The sequence below is a fragment of the Engystomops pustulosus genome, chromosome 10 (genome assembly GCF_040894005.1).
Source record: "Engystomops pustulosus chromosome 10, aEngPut4.maternal, whole genome shotgun sequence".
NCBI lineage: Eukaryota > Metazoa > Chordata > Amphibia > Anura > Leptodactylidae > Engystomops > Engystomops pustulosus.
In genome coordinates this window covers 48,601,754-48,624,263 of record NC_092420.1, presented here as the reverse complement: position 1 = coordinate 48,624,263, position 22,510 = coordinate 48,601,754, and the positions used below count along the sequence as shown (strand labels likewise).

The following is a 22,510-nucleotide window of genomic DNA, read 5'->3' as shown; positions in this document are numbered from 1 at the left end:
TTGAACCTGCATGCGCGGCCGCGTGATGACGTCATCACGCGGCCGCGCACCTTTTCCTGTCCGGCAGGCACAAGAAGAAAGAAGACGCAGGAGCCAGAGGTAAGTATAGGATTTTTAAATTTTTTTAAACAGCAGTTAAAACATTGTGCCGGCTGGGGGGCCCTAATAATGAAACAATTCATGGTCGGTGGGTGGTGGGAGCATATAAAATAACTAATGGTGGGGGGGGGGCACATAAAATAACTAATGGTGGGGGGGGCATATAAAATAACTAATGGTGGGGGGGGCATATAAAATAACTAATGGTGGGTGGTGGGGGCACATAAAATAACTAATGGTGGGGGGGGGCATATAAAATAACTAATGGTGGGTGGTGGGGGCACATAAAATAACTAATGGTGGGTGGGGGGCACATAAAATAACTAATGGTGGGGGGGCATATAAAATAACTAATGGTGGGTGGGGGGGCATATAAAATAACTAATGGTGGGTGGGGGGCACATAAAATAACTAATGGTGGGTGGGGGGGCATATAAAATAACTAATGGTGGGTGGGGGCACATAAAATAACTAATGGTGCGTGGGGGGGCATATAAAATAACTAATGGTGGGTGGGGGCACATAAAATAACTAATGGTGGGAGGGGGGGCATATAAAATAACTAATGGTGGGTGGGTGGGGGGCACATAAAATAACTAATGGTGGGTGGGGGGCATATAAAATAACTAATGGTGGGTGGGGGCACATAAAATAACTAATGGTGGGAGGGGGGGCATATAAAATAACTAATGGTGGGTGGGGGGCACATAAAATAACTAATGGTGGGTGGGGGGCATATAAAATAACTAATGGTGGGTGGGGGGCACATAAAATAACTAATGGTGGGTGGGGGGCACATAAAATAACTAATGGTGGGTGGGGGGCACATAAAAGAACTAATGGTGGGTGGAGGGCATATAAAATAACTAATGGTGGGTGGGGGGCACATAAAAGAACTAATGGTGGGTGGGGGGGCACATAAAATAACTAATGGTGAAGGGGCAGCATAGGAAATAATTAATTTTAAGGGCCAGTCTAGTAATTAATAGGGGGGGGCAGCATATTTAATAATTAATTGACCCAATTAATTAATTCATTGGGCCAATATATAAAATAGTTCACAAGGTGGTGCAGTATATTAAATAATTAATTGGGGGGGGGGCAGTGTATTACAGATGTGGTCACATGTACCGCTTTTTATCCGGCCCTCCAATGGTCTGAGAGAGACAATGAACGGCCCCCTATGTAAAAAGTTTGGGGACCCCTGTGTTAAAGCGTCAAAAAGTTATAACCTCCTATAATGACACAGGGCAAATTTTAAAAATCAGGCCTGGTCCTAAAGGTCTAAAATGGCTTAGACACTAAGGGGTTAATCATGGAATAAAGAGATTTTGGATTTTACTTGCTTCCTCCGTGATTGTGCTGGAATCCCCTACCTGTGAGTTCAAGCAAAAGTTTAAATCACTCTCCTTTCCCTAGAACTGATATAAAAATAAACAGTAGAAATCATAAACATGTTCGGTATTTCCGTGTCCCATAAGTCCTGATCTATCAAAATGTAAAAACTGTTTTTTTTGCAATTTCTCTGACCTTAAGATAAATATTACTAAACTGTTTAATCCTAGGAAGCTTGTCAACTAAAAACTCTAGAATGTTTTCCACTTATGAATAATGTAGAGTCATAGTGGTCACACCTACTGATTGTCAGCATCCCTTTTCCTATGGAAGCAGCATTGTATTGTCATTATAAATTCTACACTATTGGACAGATTCATTCCCAGTAGCGATTAAATCTAAAGCAATTCCCTTGGTGCCATGTTGCAATTTGGAAAAAAAGGCAGCAGAAGCCGTATAATGGTGTAAGTAATGTTTGAAAAACTTCTGAAAAAAATATGCATTTAAATATAAATGAAACATTATACACGTAAAGCAAATGGCCATAGATAATTCTGTATATACTTGTTTTATGGAGAATCACAAAAAGTTCATGGTATTTTCTAGTACCCCCTCCCCCCAGTCTCCCCCCAGCCTACCGCTCTCCACACCTCTCCTCTCTAGCTGCAGGATCACATGGCAATCTAACCAAGCCAGACAGCCAGAGAGATAAGGTACTACTAGCTTCTAGCCTGCTAGCTGACAAAGGGCTGCATATACCTAATGAGCATAATTAGAGAATTGCTTATTTTGGCGTAGTACAGAGTTGGGCAAAAGTTTTTATAGTTTACAGTTACCCTTTAACAATGATAGGAAAAGTGTAAAGATAAGAATGTATATGATAAAATGTTCACATTAGAAAGATGTTGGTGTTTGAGCTTATAAATGGCTATTTACACACATATATTTTTATTTTTTTGTAAATTATTCCAATAATGAAGTATCTCCCCAGGACTCACTCCGTGTGATGTAACAAGTCTGTGGTATACACAGTCTGAATATGTGACTCTCCAGGCATTAAAATCAGAGTTTTTTGGAGGAGCCACAGGTTGAACTCCTATTTTATCAAGACATAATCCAATAAACACATCCTCAAGGTGTATCCATCTGATGTGTGGATAGATTTTGACTATTTTGTGGGACAGGTCTCCTGAGAGAACATATCCAGTCCCAGAACAAAATGGAGGATATTTTTCTTCAGGATATACTTCTGGTGACACATACCACTTACTGTCAAGGTTGCGAATAGGTGAAGCATTTATCATTAAATATCCAGTGAAATAATTTGTCTTTGGTGGCTGATTTGGTTTCAGAAGCTCATTGACCAAATATTCAGGGTTAACAAACATGTCACTATCTGTCTTCATTATATACAAGGCATGGGGGCAGTATGTGGTTATCCAATTCAAGCCCATGAGTACTTTAATAGTAAGGTTGTTGTATGTGTCCATGTAATCTTGTTGGATAATATCATGGAATTCTTGACTTTCCTTTAAAATAGCCTGTTTAGAATCATTATTTAGATTGGGGTCTTTACCTAGGAAAAATAACCGAAGTATCTTGACTCCAGGCAAAAGCTCCTCTTTCCCCCATGTATTCCTTATGGCTTGACGAGCTTCTCGTTGCCATCTTTCTACAGTTATAAGCAGAACCAAAAATGGAGAATGTTCTTTGCATTTATCAGGTTCATTGATAATATATTCATATTGCGGTTGTGTATTTTTTTTACCATTAGATATATTAGTGATAGCTGTTGTAGTAAATGAAGGATTTCTTGATTCATTATATGATTTTTCTATGTAGAAGTCTTTCACTTTTGTTGTATACCTGAAATGATTTTTAATTGTATTATTTTCCTGAAAGTTCCATGAGAAATTTTGAATCTTACGTCGTAAACTATTAACTGGAACTACTATACTCAATGGACTCCAAACTGTATCACTTAAAATCAACCAAAACAAAGTCAAAAGAGCTAAAAAGAACAAAAGCAGTTGAAATGCAAATTTGGTGCACTTTGACTTTTTACAGAGAATCATGTTAGAAAATTTCCGACCATTTACTTCAGACCATTGATCATTATGGTCTATGCCACCATCTGAAAAATATAAATGTTATACCATATTAATATTACTGGATGTAGAGTACCATTAGTGCATTACAGAAGATTAGGTTGAAAAGCAAACTGTATAATCCTACTATGTTGTTCCAAAGGAAGAAAAAAATGCACTTGATTGATGCCAATCTACCTGTGGTGGTGGTATTCCTTTCTGACTTCAATGTTCATTTCAGAATTAATCCCTGGATAACGAAAAACTTTTTCTGCCCCCTCTTCTACCTGTCAGTAAACATCCAGTGGCGGCAAGTTCCACAGTCTCACTGCTCTTACATGACTTTGGTGAAATAAACTTTCCACTAGGTGTAGAGGATGTCCTTTTAACAGGCCTCGGTGTACAGTGTTAAATAGAAAGTATATATACATAACCCTTAGCTTTATTTTATCCATACTGAGTAAAGTTTCATAACCCATTCCTTTAGAAATTTTAATGCTTTGTACCCATATTAGTTTAACCATATCCTTTATAAATACTGCTGCTGCCCATTATTATACACAAAATTTGATGTGTGCTCTGACTAGTGAACTATATAAGGACAAAATGATACCGTATGGATCTCTTGATACATTGAAAATATTTAAACAGGTATATAAACAGGAGAAAAGCGCTCAATAGTGCAATTAACACTTTATATATCTACATTGTTTAAAACAATATGGTGGGGCTCACCTTAACAGGTTGTGCAAACAGGCACAACACTGTTGAAGACATACACACTTAGTGAGACTTGTGTTGCCAACGTCATTCGGATAACCAGTGGTTCCAAGACACAGGCTCACATGAGGAACTGGTGCCCAGAAGTCTCATGTGGTAGTTATAGGAAACAAATTCTTTTCTTTAGTATTCTCCTAGGTTAAAATTTGATTGGTAAATGAAAACTTTGATAATAGATCAGAAACGGAGACATTAGCATGCCCTAGGCCGCAACTGCCAGCCACTCCGGTATTCTGGGCCCTGGCTGGGGTCCCCAGAAAAGGCTAGGCCCCGGTGGGGAATGTTGCAGTTGTTTTAATAAAAATAATGAATCCAATAATAGTAGTGTTTAAGTACCCTAAACACTACTATTCCCTATATTCCTGTAATTAAGTACAAAATCACAAAAAAACCCCACATATTTGGTAACAATCTGTACAATAAATCGGAAATATTATTGGACTTGTGTCAGGCATTCTCGCACCTCCGCGGTCAGCATCATGCAGAATGTGCAGGTCGGACATGCGCAGATGAAGTGCAGCCGGCTGCACGGTCTCAGAATTCATCTGCACATGTGCTACTCTATGCCTAGTGAAGTGGCTGAGTACAGTAGAGAAGTGAAGTGGCTGAGTAGAATGCGGAGACCGTGGGGCTGGCTTCGATTTATCTGTGCATATCCGGCCGCACATTCTGCAGGATACTGACCGTGCAGGTGCGAGAATGCCTGACGCAGTCAGCGAGAGTTGATGACAGCGGCCGAATCAAAAATTGATGAGTTCCGCAGGGGGACAATATGCTGGGTGAGACCCAGGTGAGGCGATATGATCGGTGAGGCCCAGTTTTATAAATTTGAAAAGGACACACATAGGAGCGGTTTCCCAAGGGTGGGGGGGAAACTGCTTTGCTTTAGCCACTACCAGGGGGCGAATGGGTCTCCTGCTGACAAGTTTGCTTTAATAAAATTTCATCAACAAGCTAAAGACCCACTAGAATGAAGTATTTGTAAATTGCATCTTATCGCACAGAGAATTAACCCTTATGTGTCCAATTGTCAAAAAATAATGATTGTGTAGCCTTCAAATAATGACAATTCAAATCTGCTCTGAATGGCATGCCTTCCCTTCAATGTCACGGCATGTGCTCATACATATGTGGAGCGTTTTGGTACATTCATTTAGCCAAAAAATTACAATTTCAAAATTACATCCAATTTTATTTTAAGCCCTGTAAAACAATTAAAAGGTTACATTGTTTTACATACCTTAAGGGGAGCAGTTTCTTTAATGGTGTAATTTATGGGGTTTTACTATTAAGTCTCTAGGTATGGTTTTGCGTTTTTTATGAAAATGTGTAAAATTGCAACTAATGCATCTACAAAAATGAGAGGACACATAAAAAACCATGTCAACATAAAGCAGACATTTAGTAAATGTTATTTATCAGGTTATTTTGGTGTTTTGAAAATTAAGAATGTTTCCAAATTTTCGCCAGATAGCCCTTTATCTATAAATAAATGCAAAACATCACCAAAATGCAAAACATCATTAAAACGTTTCAACTGACATGAAATATAATGTGTTACGAGAAAACATTCTCAAAATAAACTAGAAAGCGTTTCAAGGGTAAAACCACTTATCTTGACACTTGTCAGATATGAAAAAGTAGAATGAGTCAGGACGTTGAAAAGAGGCTTTGGTGGCCAGGGGTTAATTTTACAATCAAATTTTAGCTCATATTAAAACAAGAATACTAAAGAAAGGAATTCGCTATCACATGAAACATCTGAGTGCCGGTTCATAATGTCACCCTGTGACTAAGAACCACTGGCATTCCAAAACCTCTCTTGACACATGCCATAATTTTATTTGCCTTGGCAGTCAATTTATCGGGGGTCATTTACTAAGGGCCCGATTCATGTTTTCCCCACGTGTTACCCGAATATTTTCCCTGTATTGCCCCGGGATTTTGGCGCACGCGATTGGATTGTGGCGCATCGGCGCCGGCATGCGCGCGACGGAAATCGGTGGGCGAGGCCGAACGAAAACCCGACGTATTCAGAAAAAACGCCGCATTTAAAATGGAAAATGTGTCGCGGAGCTTGCACTTACCTTCACTCAGCCCGAGCCGGTGAACTCCAGTGTGTTCCGATGCTCTTCAGCACAGCAGCGCCACCTGGTGGACGGCGAAGGAACTGCCTTAGTGAATCCCGGCCGGACCCGAATCGCGATTGGACCGGGTAAGTAAATCTGCCCCATCATCTTCCATTGTTTTCCCACTGATGTTATACTCCGTCTTTTACTATTTAAAACGAAATTTCACACATGCATAATCTTAAGACATGTAAGTATGTCCGCTGTGGATTGGACCCCCCCTCCCCTGGTAAGCTTACTGGGGGATCTGATCCCTCCTGACCTGGCTGTATGTAACTGAGCATGCGCAGCAAAAGGTGGAAAATGTAAAAAAGTAAAAAAAAAAGATTAAGTCATTTTATAATAATAATTAAATAAATAATTCCCATAATTATAAGTCCCATAATATCCCCAGTTACACATAAAAAGCAAATAAAGCATATAAAACATGTACATATTTGGTATCACTGTGTCCGTATTCATCTGCACAATAAATCAAAATCAATATTGAATGCGCTCGGTGAACAGCGTAAAAAAAAACACGAAAAACTTCCCGAAATATACAATTTTTATCAAACACCATCGCAAAAAATGTTCTAAAAAGTGATCAAAAAAAGTTACGTTCCCTAATGTGATAAAACTGCAAAGAACAACTCTTTTTACAAAAAATAAGCCCTCAACCAGATCTGACAACAGAAAAATACTGAAGTTATGGCCCTGAAAAGTTGTTGATAGTAAAAAAAATGTGATTTCCTCAAATACCGTATATACTCGAGTATAAGCCGACACCCCTAATTTCAACACAATAAACTGGGAAAACCTATTGACTCAAGTATAAGCCGAGAGTGGGAAATGCATTGGTCACAGCCTCCCAGTACATAGTCTGCCAGCCCCCTGTACTATATAGTCTGCTAGCCCCTGTAGCATATATCCAGCCCCTGTAGTATACAGCCTGCTCAGCCCCAGTAATATACAGCCTGCCCAGCCCCTGTAGTATACAGCCTGCCCAGCCCCTGTAGTATACATCCTGCCCAGCCCCTGTAGTATACAGCCTGCCCAGCCCATGTAGTATACAGCCTGCCCAGCCCCTGTAGTAGGAAAAAAAAATAACACTGTACTCACCTTTCCGACGTCCCCCGTAAGTCCTCTTCTGTCTCCGATGCTCCGGTGCCGCCTCTGGTCCTTCGGTCCTCTTCGGATTCTTCCACTCATCTTCAGCTCCTCTTCGGGTCTCCGTGAAATAGGTAATAAAATCTCATGAATAATCTATAGACCCTCAAAATTAATTATCTATACATTGTATCTCATCCTGCAAATAATAAGCCCTCATATGTTCGCGTTACCAAAAATTTAAAATTTATAGCTAGTACAATGTAACAATACAAATCTGCTGTGAATGGCGCTGCTTTAGTTCTATGCCCGCCCGTGCACCCATACAGCAGTATACCACCAAATATGGGGTATCAGTACACTCGGGAGAAATTGGGCATCAAAAGCTGCAGAGCATTTCATCATTTAATATATTATGAAACTGTCAGTTTCAGTATTAAACCTGTACAGTAAACGCTGTAAAAAACACACAACAATTATGACATTTTCACATCTGACCTAATACAAACAGCATAAAAAGAGATCAAAAAGTCGGGGTCGGGGTCTTGGTCGGGGTACATGTCAGGGTATGTACCCCGACCATGTACCTCGACCAAGAAAATGTATAGCCTGTCCTGCAAAAAATAAGCTCTAAAACTCTGTAGCTCTGTAAACAAAAAAATATAAATGTTATGCCCATTAATACATGGTTATGCAAATACAAGCAAAATGAGTTCTATATTCTGCAAAATAAATTAACCATAAAAAAGCTAAATAAATGGGGTATCGCCGTAATTATGATGACCCATAGAATAAAGATAACACATTATTTTTATGTTAAGGTGAACGTCCGGGAAATTTTTTTTAAAAACCATAAACAATAATTAATTATTTTTTTTAACCAGCACCAAGAAAGAGTTAATAAAAATCTGTTTATTAGCTATTGAACCCCCACTTAAATGATGTACCTGAAAAATGGATCTCAGCCACAAAAAAAATAATACCCCATATCTCCAAATTACAAAAAAATAAACATTTTATAGCCTTTAAAATGTGACAATGCAGATCTGCTCTGAATGGCGCCTCCTTCCCTTCTATGCCCAGCCGTGTGCCCATACAACAGTTTACCAGAACACATGGGGCATCCTCATACTTGGGAGAAAATATTTATTAAACTTTGTGGAGTTTTGTTGTCATTAAATACTTTCTGAACGTTTATTTTTTTGTCCAAAATTAATGTATTGTCTAAAATAAAATTACAACTTGTAAATTACACCTCCATTTTGTTTTAACCCCTGTGAAACATCTTAATGGTTAACATACTTCTTTAAATTGATTTTTTTCACACATTGAGAGGTGTAGTTTCTAAAATAGCATAATTTATGGGGTTTTACTGCTATTTATGCCTCACAAAGTCACTTAAAGCTGAGCAGGTGCCTCTAAATAAGGGTTTTGGCGATTAAAAAAAAATGAGAAAAATTGCACCCAAAATTCTGAACCTCCTAACACACTAGAAAAGAGAAGATGCATAAAAAGCCATGCCAATATAAAGCAGACATTTGGCAAATGTAAGTCGTAGCACTCAAGTAACTTTATAACTATCTGCCTGAAAAGCAGAAAGTTTATGGATGCATGGACTAAGATGAGCACCCTAAAGTTTTTCTCCATGTATTTGCTGATCGCAAGATGAAAATGTTTTGTGGAAAAAGTTTTTGCACAAAATTAAAGTATTTACCTGCGGAAAGCAGAGAAAATGTGGTACTAATTGCTTGTATTGATTGTGGATCTGTGAGATCAGGAGGTGACTCGCTGTTGTACCCTGACATAAAGTTTGCCATACGTGTGAAACACACACTGATATATCTTACAAGTCGTACTATGCACCTTCTGTTAGTTGGTCTTGTTTGCTGCATACCAATATTGAATTTTTTAGTGCTCAGACGGTTTTCTGTCCATTCATGCCCCACAGTTACCAAGGACAAGTCCTTTTCAGAGGAGGAAGAAAACAGCCTGAACAGGGTCTAACATCTTCAGTAAATGTACCGCACAATTCAGGTGCAAATTATTCCAGTTTTCTGGCATACACAACATCTTCCCCATTGAATTTTAAGGAAAAAGTTGTAAATATTAAAAAAATAGTTTCAATTCCTACCACACAGATTATCCAGTTTTAAGTGTTTTTATGCAGCAGTGGCATTCATGCAAAATATGCTGCTGTGTTTCTATTACAGAAGTACAGTAATGACTTCTCCCTTGCGATCTCCAATCTTCAATTCAGTATTGCATTTGGCTCAAAAATGTGTGCTCATGAAAAGGATCCCATCAGAGGCACACCACTTGTAATGTGACCTACTGCACGTGTTGCTATAAAGGTTACTGTAAAGAGCCTTCCCACTTACACATGCAAACATCAAACATCCAAACTAATATCACTGCCACCACCTGTTGTTATGGCCTACGGTTGACTACTCCTGGCACTCTACCAGTATGCCGAGACACACATCACTTCAGATGCAGCACAAGTGAATCTAGACACGCACTACCTACAAGCGTAAAAGAGGCAAATGTTAACTTAAAGTTTTCCACATGGTGGTATGGGACCGCATAGAGAGCAACAAATCTTTTGATTGAAGGTTAAATATGCAAAGGCACAGTTATGGCATGTGTCCTCTCTTCAGGGGGCTATAACTTCGGATATGAATATAACTTTTTGTTTCTAGGTGCCAGAGAACTGGAGAAATTAATGACTATATATCACATGCTGGCTGCAGGTGTATGGAGAGGGCCCATGGGCTAAGCACTGACCGCAGTTGTTAACCCTGTAAATGCCTCTGGCAAAGCTGTCTGAGGCATTTAAATCCATGGCAGCCTTAGGTCATACAAGAACCCGAAGCTGTATTGTTTTAACCGTCAATTATAGTGTGTGATTTGCACATTGTAAAAGATGGTGTGGAAAATTCCTATGTTTTGCCATAGTGCAATATGTTAAAGTACCCTAGGGAGTTTGAAAAATACTAAAAAAAAAAAAAAAAAAGTTAAAAAAAAATTAACATGAAGGTATTGCTTCTTCCCATAATGTCCAATCAAAATATAATAATGTTTTTCCCGGAGTTTAACCCTGAAAATAGCATCCAAAGTCAAAAATACCACTTTTTTGCCATTTTTAAAATATAAAAATTCAATAAAAAGTCATCAAATGGCCGTACCGTCCTCAAAATGGTAGCAGTGAAAATGTAATCAAAAGTTGGAAAAAATAACACCACCCATAGCTCTGTACACCAAAGTATAAAAAAGTTATTAGCACTAGAAGATGGCAAAATGAAGATTTTTTTTAAAATGCAGGAATAAAAGCATTATTAACATATTAAGACGTCATTTGGGGTGTACAGTGAATAAACAGTGGATATATAGTTTTATATTTGGGTTACTGTTGTATAAGGGAGTGTGCAATAATATATCTGATGCTCTGTGCAATATTCTGCAAAAGTTGCTTGCACCCCCTATGTATTTAACATTCCCTTTGCTGCATTTTGGTGATTATATACCTGCAGGGTATGTATGAACTCCTCACATCTTATTGTTTTTAGGAAAGTATACTTTCTTTTAAAAACCCCAAGGATGCACGTTAAGGCTCAGCCTGTTTTTGGAAATCTGACCAGTGTCTCTTCGCTTCTTAAATAACTTTTTAACACTTTAACGTATCTAAATGATTTTGAGATTGTTTTCTCGTGACACATTGTAGTTTATATCAGTAGTGTAATTTTGCTGATTGGTCATTTTTATTGGGGTAAAATTTTAAAAAACATTACAATTTTCTAGCTTTCAAATGTTCTATTTTCTGACAAAAAGTTGTGTGGAGGTGTTTATTTGAAAGAATAGGAGTCTTACTTTATGCATTATTTATATTTAAGCATATTTTTAGATTGTAATATGGTTTTGTTTTAGTATCTTAAGTAAATCTAATTAATTTCCACTTTGGGCACATTTTTTACTATCAGGCACTTTAATAAAATTTTACATTGCATGAAGGTGCCAATGTCCATAAACTCTTTAATGCAATTTTGTAAATGGTGCAAGTATCTGCTTTCTGAAAATATAAGGTGTGTTCATGTTTAGTATAATTATTATGCTGTAATTCTTCTTTATACTGTAAGTTCAGTTTAATTTGTATATGTCAAAATTGTAAAAAATTGCTCTGGCAAATAATGTGACAAAATTTACAGAAATGCCTGGTGAGGAAATGGTTAAAAGAGTTACAAACATAATGAAATAAAAAGACACTGTAACATTTGTGCCAGTGCCATGCTTGTTCCATAATATGTGACTGAAGAGATGCTGATTTTGTCTCGCTTATTTTCTGTAGTGTGAACACTTGTTGTGCTGCTTTGATTGATATAGCATCACACCTGTTTCAGTCTTTCTGGATCTCTGAACTCTGGCCAAAACTTCTTGGAGAATGGTGCTTTGAGATCACTTATCAGTCCTTTTCACCTGAGTGAAGTTGGCCCCCCCACCTTGTTCAAATCAAACAAAATTGGTGTCAAACATTTGTGCTACATTTGTGCTGGTTTGTGCAGCAGAAATTTTTGTTTGTGCCACTATCGTTTTAGAAATTTTAATGAAAGTTTCCAGAGGTCATCAGAGGTCAACCAGCCCCCCCCCACATTGCCCAAATCAAACAAAACTGGTGCCGAACAATTCTGCTACGTTTGTGCTGGTTTGTGCTGCGCAAATTTTTGTTTGTGCTGCTTTTGTTTTGAATATATGAACAAAAAATGAAAGTTCAAAAGTTCAAGCAGCCCCCCCACATTAACCAAATCAAACAAAACTGGTGTCAAACGTTAGTGCTACGTTTGTGCTGGTTTGTGCAGCAAAATTTTTTGTTTGTGCTGCTATAATTTTTAAGGTATGTTCAGGTGTTTGAGGTGTTTAGGATGAACTGGTAAAAAACAAACCTAGTGACACTTCCCTGGTTTGATCACCAGGGGGAGCTAGCAAACACATTGTACTTTGGAATAAATGAACTCTGATGACCTCTGCAAAAAAGTATGAATATATTAAAAATGATAGCGGCACAAACGAAAATTTTTGCTGCACAAACCAGCACAAACGTAGCACTAATGTTTGATTCGGTTAATGTGGGGGGGCTGCTTGAACTTTTGAGCTTTCATTTTTTGTTCATATATTCAAAACAAAAGCAGCACAAACAAAAATTTGAGCAGCACGAACTAGCACAAATGTAGCAGAATTGTTCAGTCCCAGTTTTGTTTGATTTGGGCAACATGGGGGGGCTGGTTGACCTCTGATGACCTCTGGAAACTTTCATTAAAATCTTAAAAACGATAGCGGCACAAACGAAAATTTCTGCTGCACAAACGTAGCACAAACGTTTGACACCAATTTTGTTTGATTTGAACAAGGTGGGGGGCCAACTTCACTCAGGTGTCCTTTTCACTTTTAATTCAGTGCTGATTTAAGAAGTTTCTTATCAGCTCTGTTCTTGCTTTGATATTTGTATATTTGATTTCTTATTTCCTGACCTCTCTGCTGTCTAGGGAATTGTTGCCTTATTTGCTGTGACCTGGCTCTGTCGACTCTTTTCATCTGTTTGTCTGTGTTTTGGACTTTGGAGTAGAGAGGGACTGACTCCTAGTTGCTAGCCACAGTTTAGGGTGGATCAAGTAAGCAGGTAGGGCTTTTTGTATGTGTGTGTGTGGGGGGGTCATTAATTATTCTAGTTGGCCAATATTTCTGAGCCCGAAAGGCCTGGTACTTGGCAAATAAAGCTTCTGTGGCTACATTTATTTGCATCTCCTATGATCTAGAATGTTTGACCTAGTAAATAAGTGTGAACTAAGCTCTACTGGAAGGGTACATCTATCACCTCAGAACTCATAACGTGTGTTAAGTGTTAGGAGTATACAGGAGGCTGAAAGCTGTGAAATTTTCATAGATTGTAAGAAGTAAATGTATTATGTATTTTTATGGATCATGGGTTTCAATATAATCGGCATGCTCCTATTCCTATTGTTACTATTGTTTTCTCAGTATTTGCTTTTGCAATGTGCCCAGATAATCCATCACTTCAAATGCTAATTTGTGAAAAATAACTTGTTAACATGAAATGAAAGAATATACAGATCGCATTTCAACTGATCTGATGTTTTTTTTCTGAAGCATGAGTAGTGATGAGTGGGTCTGAACCTCTAAATTTGGGTCTATTCCATATTTGGGGAGTTCATGGTCACGAACCCGGTACTGAAGTTTATTCAAAACTACGGGTCCTACTTTATTATTTGGCCATAAAACTGCACAGAATGTTGCTTGATTGACAGCTGAGCAGCCAATGAAGCAGAGTATAACCCTGTGACAACAACAGCCATGCCCATAGAGGATTGGTGACATGTGATCCTGCTGTATAACAATCAGGGTCATATGTCCCAGCTCCATTACAAAGAGAAGATAAAGAGGGATTGGGTGCACTGGAGGGACAGTGAGGGAAAAAATAGGGTGTCCTAAATTTCAGAATTGCCCTTTTCAGGGCAGATGGATAGAGATATATAGCTGTGAGGGACAGAGAAAATACTTTCCAGTTTCAGGGCAATGTGAAAAGGAGAGAATTAGAGATGGGCGAATCGAAGAAGACTCAAAAAATAAAAAAATGTGCTGAAAAACGTCCCCTCGGCTTATATACGAGTCACAAGTCACTTAAAAAATACTTAAAAAATACTAAACTTATATACTCACCCTCCGGTGGCCCCGATCTGCAGCGCTGCTCCCCCGATGTCCGCGCGGGTCCTCTTCTGGCTTCCGCGCCCGTCTTCTGTACATCGGGAGAGAGCAATGGCGGCGCCCAGCGTGATGTACGGAAGGCAGGCGCGGAAGCCAGAAGAGGACCCGCGCGGACATCAGGGGAGCAGCGCTGCAGATCGGGGCCACCGGAGGGTGAGTATATAAGTTTTTTTTTTTAATGCTGGGCTGTATACTACTGTGGGCAGGCTGGGCTGTGCTGTATACTACTGGGGGCAGGCTGGGCAGTGCTGTATACTACTGGGGGCAGGCTGGGCAGTGCTGTATACTACTGGGGGCAGGCTGGGCTGTGCTGCATACTACTGGGGGCAGGCTGGGCAGTGCTGCATACTACTGGGGGCAGGCTGGGCAGTGCTGTATACTACTGGGGGCAGGCTGGGCAGTGCTGTATACTACTGGGGGCAGGCTGGGCAGTGCTGTATACTACTGGGGGCAGGCTGGGCAGTGCTGTACACCACTGGGGGCAGGCTGGGCAGTGGTCTGTGACCAATCCATTTCCCACCCTCGGCTTATACTCAAGTCAATAGGTTTTCCCAGTTTTTGGTGGTAAAATTAGAAGGTCTCGGCTTATATTTGGGTCGGCTTATACTCGAGTATATATGGTAGTTTCTGGAGTGATTTTTGCTCCACTTACAGGCTGTACGTTTTGGGGGATCTGTATACCCCAAATTGCAGTTCTTTTTTGTTGCTGAAGTTAATAGCAAGAACTCTGTGCAAAATCCACATAGTTTCTGGAGTGATTTTTGCTCCAATCCCATGGTGTCTGTTTTGGGGGATCTGTATACCCCAAATTGCAATTTTTTTTTTGGCAAAGACATAATATTTTCAGGGAAATTGTAATGAACAATGCATGTGGCGTCTCTAATCTTCAAATTCAAATTTAAATTAAAAATTTCGACTTCAAATTTAAATTAAAAATTTCGACTTCAAATTCATTTCAAACTTAAAATTCATTTCAAACTTTCCCATTTTGCCACACTGTGGCCTCCCATGTTGCTGCCACCTAAAGAATTTGTCATCGTGCCACTCTCTGACCTCATGCTGCTGCTGCTGCCACCTCCATACTTTGTCATTGTGCCATTATGTGGCCTACCATGTTGCTGCCAGCTCCAGAATTTGTCATTGTGCCACTCTCTGACCTCATGCTGCTGCTGCCACCTCCAGAATTTGTCATTGTGCTACTCTCTGATCTCATGCTGCTGCTGCTGCCACCTCCACACTTTGTCATTGTGCCACTCTGCGGCCTGCCACGTTGCTGCCACCTCCATAATTTGTCATTGTGCCACTATGTGGCCTACCATGTGGCTGCCAGCTCCAGAATTTGTCATTGTGCCACTCTGCGACCTCCTGCTGCTGCTGCCACCTCCACACTTTGTCATTGTGCCACACTGCAACCTACTCATGCTGCTGCCCACCGATCACTGTCTCCCTGGAACACTCTGTGATTTTCATAATGCTGTTTTCACCCTTCACCACTCCATGATGTTGCCACTATGTTTGGTTTTCCCCTTCATTTCATCTGTCACAGATATGAAAAGCTTCAGGATTGGTAGCCAAAAGCAGGAGTGGATACAGAACACAGAGGACATGCAAATATCCCATTTACTGGTCATGTTCTGGATCAACTCTTGTTTGTTTTTGGCTTTAGCAATACTGATGATGGATTATTGAACAATTGAAAGCGGACACTGGCAGAGGAAAAGAATGGCAAAATGATCAGTGACGTCAGTGCAAAATTACTGTCGACACCCTCTCCACTCTTTTGCGGGGGTTCTACATGTATCCGCATTTAATAGAACAGGTTCTGTAGTAATCTATGGAATTATCTGATGTCAGTGTTAAAAGAGTGCACTCTTTGATGTTATAGTTTTTTTGGCCCTCAGCTCAGTCCTTTCGAGCTGGCACAGACGTTACCATGTCAGGATGCGTTTCATGGGCCCCTGTAAGTGCCCATGAAATTGAAGAGTGAAGCGATTCTAAGAGCGGCTTCTGTCATGTGCGTGTCATACTAAAACACATAATTACTTGAAGACTAAATCACGCTCCCTATGCATATTTAAGCATGGCACAATGTTCTACAACACCCTACAGGCTCTCTGCAGCCAGAAAATACCTGGTTTTTAACTTAATTTGACATGTTTCGATTTGGGTCGAATCAAATTTTTTCAAAAAATTTGGCGAACCTGGTCGAATCGAATTTTGACAAATTTGCCCATCTCTTGAGAGAACCTTATAACTGTCCCTTCATCATTATGTACAGAAACAGCAGCACTCCTGCTGCAGTATCTTTATCTGCAACCATGTTTTTTGCAAAGTAGCAGTGTCAGTTTTCTGCTTCTATATTGCAAACATCCATGTACATTTTCGCTGCAAGCATGGTCATTTTGCAGTATTGCATATTGCAGTTTTCTGCAAAAGTATCACAAACCTGCACATATAGTAAATGCTCACTGCAATTGATTTTTGTTATACAACAGTGTCATATATCTATATGTGTAATTTTTTTTATGTATCACAAAATTGCAAAAATGGTGTTGATTACATATGTAATTTTTTAAATAACTATGACCGTGTTCACTCAATCTGTATACTGCAGGTGTATTCAAATGAGGAAAGCGGGAATTAAGGTGGTGGTACTGCTGCTGCTACTATGTACAGGGAGAAGAAGTGGCCGTGGTGCTACTGCTGGTGGTGCTGATGCTGCTGGTAGAATACATGTAGTCCCCAGGTTACGTACAAGATAGGTTTCTTAGGTTTGTTCTGAAGCTGAATTTGTATGTAAGATGAAACTGTATATTTTATAATTGTAGATCCAGACAAAAAATTTTTTTGCCCCAGTGACAATTGGGCTTTTACATTTTTTGTTGTAACTGGACCAAGGATTATCAATAAAACGTCATTACAGACACCTTACAGCTTATCATTGCAGTCTGGGACTGTAGTAAAGCATCTAGAGAGCTTCACCAGAGGTCACAGTGGGCAGAGGGGTCCGTCATTAAAGGGGTATTCTCATCTGGGCACTCACATTAAGTTTGATGAATCTGCCATACATAAACATTTCTTCAATTAGATGTTATTAAAAAATATGTTCATGTGTGAAGATAATTTCTCATAAATGTAGTCATTTTGTCCCTTAGAAACGAGATAGCTTCCTCGGATACGGCCACGTCTGCTGGAGGGATTGCACAAAGAAACAAAAGGTTTTTGTATATGAAATGTCTGGGAGTTACTACATGACCCACAGCCATCCTGTGGTAATGATTGCTGAATCCAGGAGGTCAGACAGGACTCAATAGCTCATGTCTGGCCACCGCTGCCAGAGTGTGACGTGGTCGTAACCGAGGAAGCCATCTCGTTTCTAAGGGACAGAATGACTACATTTATGAGAAATTATCTTCACACAGGAACATTTTTTTTAATAACATCTAATTGAAGAAATGTTTATAAATGGAAGATTAGTGAAACTGAATGTGAATGCCCAGGCGAGAATACCCCTTTAACTAGGGGTCGTTTGTGAGTTGAGCGTACTTAGGTAGGGAACCTCCTGTAGGTTAAATTCTGTAGGCCACAGGAAGTTGAAGCATTGGCCAATTACTTGGCAGACCATTCCGTGAGTTTATCTTCTCCACACTCAACCTTTGTTAAAAGTGCTGAGCCCTGAACCTCACCCCCTTACTAAACATGAGGGGAGTTCCTCAGGAACTGGTTGGTAGGACTACTCTATCATCAATAAAACTGATCCCACATGACTTGGCTGTGTCAGTGCTTGAGTGATCTCTCAAAGAGTGAATTTAACTTTTAAATTGTGTTTACATTGTTGCTGAAATCAAATTGAAAATCATTCAACATTTACATAATTAAAACTTAGTAATTAAAATGTATGTTCGCTGTAATTAAAATTTGGCACTTACACATTCACTGAGTTTAAATTTAAAATAGTCAAATTCAACATTTGCCACATTTAAACTTGAATGCTCAATTTTCAAATTGTGCATTCGGGGGGTATTTAAAATTGAAATTTGATAATGAAACATTCACTAAATTTAAGGTGGAAATTGTCAATTTGCACAGTAGCTGAATTTAAATTGTGAATTGTAAAATTGCTGGATTTTAACCGTATTAAGAGGAAAGGTATGCAGTTTTACCATTTCTTCTTTTACTACTATGAGAATGAGTAACTGGACACCTAGAGCAGCTTTAACCTCAAGACATTGGGGCTTGTGTACTAAGGGGCAGCGGCCGCACTTTCATTGGACATTCCTAAATTTTTGGGTTTTGCATGGCTGTGACAGGTGTTTAACAGGGGATTGTGTCACATGCGATCAGATTTTGACTTTCATGCAACAGAAATGGGGGGGGGGGGCTGTCGGATGATCAGACTAATTTGGACTGAGCGAGGGATTTAACTTTCAAATTATGTCACAAGATCAAGCACTTACATTCAGCAGGAAGAAGAAGGTGAACTCTGGCAGACCTGAGCGGGGAAGCGACACATGCAGGATATCGGGTGCATGATCTTAGTGAATCGCAGCAGAGTACATTATACACGGACAAGGCACTTTCTGTAAACTCCTACCTCTTGCTATACACATTTTGTTTATGGATATGAGTAAATATACAGTATGGCTGTGACATAACAAAATGCAATGTGGCATTTTTACTAACTTAAATGAATATAGCAGAGGCATCAAAAGAAGAATTGGGTTTTACAGGTAGTCCAATAATGGCCCCATTTTTGGGATTAACAACTAACTTGAGTTATTTAAAAAAAAAAATCCACCTACAACTACATGAGTTGGTGACAGTGTGCCTTATTGTGGTGAAAATTATATTTTCCCTTTGAAAGTTCCCAATTCCAGTAACAGTAACATAAGATAAATAATAGCTATGCAGCTGCCTGGCAGTAGTGGTAATAATGGTAGCAGAACACTATGAAACATAATTAGCAAGGCAGGATTAGTGTGGCTGTGAAATTGGACCAATAGAGGCAGCCGTAACAGCCACATTAGTAAATTATGGAACACAAAGAACAGGGGTGTAAGTTGGAGAGACTGGGCCCCAGAGCAGATTTCTGAATTATTCTCCCCTCCCTACTTAAAAAAATATTCCTATTATACGCTCATATAAACACACATTAATATACCTAGATATATAGTTTGTATATACGTGGCATATGCACACCATATATACATATACAGCATAAACATAAAAACAGTATACACACACCACATACATACATACATACAGCATATCACCATATACATACCATATACACATATCACATATACACATATACACTGCATACATATGCAGACATGCAGCAAATACACACATACATACAATTTCTTATACAGCATACACACACACACACACACACATACATTATATACACAACACACACATACTTAAACAGCGTACATCCAATACCCCAGATGCCGTGGCCTCCTCACACTGTGGGCCCCATAGCGGCTTCTATGGCTGCTACTACTGTAGTTACGTCTCTGACAAGGGTAAAGGCTGGTGGTTCCTCGCTGGATAGTGATAATATCTGTTGGGATAAAAAACTAGATGGAACCCCAAACCCTCTATGAGTGGTCCATGGCAGCATACTTTTACTTTTTGTACAGATATTTAGCATAATAAACAGTAAACCTCAACCAGTATCATTCTGCCCCAGGATCCAGTCTCTGAAACTGTGATGTCCGAAAATTTGGGCTTCAAAAATAGATTTTAAAGTAGGTCATATACATATCCCCAACCCTGATCGGTTGCCATAAAAGCTGCAAGGTTATCATTGGGCATTCAGACAGTTGTATTGCAGTAAAATGTATAAGTGAACAGATCCCCTAGGTTTAATGTACCCTAGGGGGCATGAAATAGAAAAAAAGGTAAAAGTTAAAAAAAAATTTAAAAAATAAAATTATACAATTAAATGGAGGTGCTATCTGGACAGCACAGGAAAAGATATAAAAACAAAGCCCATAGGAATATGGTGCAACTAGGTTTTTTGTAAATTTTACCACATTTGGAATTTTTTTCCAGCTTCCATGTACAACGAACAAAACATAAAATCTGTAAATAGAAAATCCCCCAAGGAATGAAATAGAATTACTTTTTATTAAGTATCTTTATATTAAAAATAAGGTACTTCTGGAAAAGTTATGTATACTTGTATTGCTTCATAAAGTGTTGGTATGGTGTACTGCAGAAGATGCTGTTTATATAACTCCTTCATATAATACTACTAAGAATAAGAATATGAACAAATGACTTCCATAAACCGGGACATCTACAGTGATACCAGACCATGCATGCATGCCCTTACAGTGACAACAGTGAATGGAGTTTATATAAATACACATGCTGCATAAAATGATATATGTTGTTGGTCTGAATCTGTAGCAGGTCAATTATTCCTGCGGATTCTACAAAATGTAATTTACTGTATTTTTGTGAAAAAATATTTCTTAAGTAGTTTCTCTACAATAAAGAAAAAGGTACACTGGTATACAGCCATATAATCTTATTTACAACACATTATGCATTTGTTCAACAATTATATAATAAATTGTAAATCAGCCTACAAAAGGTAGTTTAACAAAGTCTACTTACTGCCGTCACAGTTCTATAGGTAGAGTGAAGAGAAATTGAGTAAGAGAACAAGTAAGTCAGAATGTAATATTTAATGAGGAAAGAGAAAGGTGGAGCTACATCACCTAGAGCTGTTTAACCCTTATTCCTTCATCATACAGTTTGCCTGTTAAAGTAAGAAAATATTACAGCTAACAGCCCACAGAACAGGATATAAAAATTTGGTTTCTCCCCAGCACTATCCTTCCACACAGCTTTTCTATAGACAATGTTACTGATAATGTTACTGATAATGCTTCAATACAAACGAACCACCCATTCAGGTCACAATTTTGCGGATTAATCTGGTGTCTATGGAGGGGGGATTTATAATGCTTTGTACAATATTGAGTAAGAGAACAAGTAAGTCAGAATGTATATTTAATGAAGAAAGAGAAAGGTGGAGCTACAACACCTAGAGCTGTTAAACACTTATTCATTCATCATACAGTTTGCCAGTTAGTGAGAAAATATTACAGCCCACAGAACAGGATATAAAACAGAGTATAAAAATATTAAAACTGAAATAACTGGATAAATGGCAGTACATGTACACTCACATTATACACTCACAGGGTTGTGTCAAGGTGTCTATTCTAAAGATTCATCAGCAGATGTCACTATGGCCCACATTTATTATTAGTCAGGGAAATGCAGTGTGCGCTGCAGGCAACCGAAGAACATTAATCGTGGGCACCAGATTATTTCTGGAGCACACAGGTTAAAGTGCTACCGCCACATTTCTCTCGGACTTCAGATAGGAATGTGGCAGGCGGTGCAAATACGTGCTGTAACGACCTTTTCTGTGGACAGTATTGTGTTGTGACATGCACACAATACTAGTGCAGACACTTAATAAATAAATGGGCAACCAGCTTAATGAATGTGGGCCTATATCTGTACTACAATGTATTGCCAAAAACACTTTTCTGTGTGCAGATAATGGCATGTCTTTTAGATATTCGTTAACAAACATTTTTGTGACCTTTTTGTACTCTTGATGTTTCTGCATGCCCGTTTTCTTTTGTTTTATAGCCTAAGTGGAATAAAAGAAAATAAAGAAAACAATACTCTTAGGCCCCTTCTACACTCGCAAGTGTGCTGCGATGAACTCGCATCACACTCGCAACGCGTGCTGCCTAGATCGCATGGCCCGAACATTGCAAACCGAAACAGAACTCAGCATGTCAGTTCAGGTCCGGTTTGCAGTGCCAGGCCGTGCGGGGCAGCATGCATTGCTTGTGAGATGCAAGTTCATCACAACACACTCGCAAGTGCAGAAGGGGCCTTAGTGTTTTACTACTAACAGCATTCCTCCTCAAAGAGAAGCAAATGGAGAAAAATGAAATCCCCAACAAAAATGCATCAAAATAAAATTTTTTAAAAATATTTGTGAACTAAAGTAGCAGAGTAGTGGATGAAATTAAAAAACCCCTCTCATTCACATGGTGCAACTTAAACCTGTAGCCCAAGGTTACCCGTTACTGTACATCATCGAAAACAGGTATATAACAAGAGCCCTAGGTATGTTGAACAAATTTGGGTCCACCAAAACCCTATCCCCAGCACCTC

At 39.1% G+C, this 22,510-nt stretch overlaps 1 protein-coding gene across 1 annotated transcript; it reads right to left on the bottom strand.

Moving 5' to 3' along the window:
* Nucleotides 1-2,345: 2,345 nt before the first annotated feature.
* On the bottom strand, nucleotides 2,346-20,951 carry LOC140104052 (beta-1,3-galactosyltransferase 2-like). Its single transcript, XM_072127392.1, has 2 exons — nucleotides 20,921-20,951; nucleotides 2,346-3,568 (listed from the first exon to the last, which is right to left on the bottom strand). The coding sequence occupies exon 2, from the start codon at nucleotides 3,507-3,509 to the stop codon at nucleotides 2,367-2,369; it is 1,143 nt and encodes a 380-aa protein (XP_071983493.1). The 5' UTR covers nucleotides 3,510-3,568; nucleotides 20,921-20,951; the 3' UTR covers nucleotides 2,346-2,366.
* Between the last annotated feature and the right edge of the window lie 1,559 nt (nucleotides 20,952-22,510).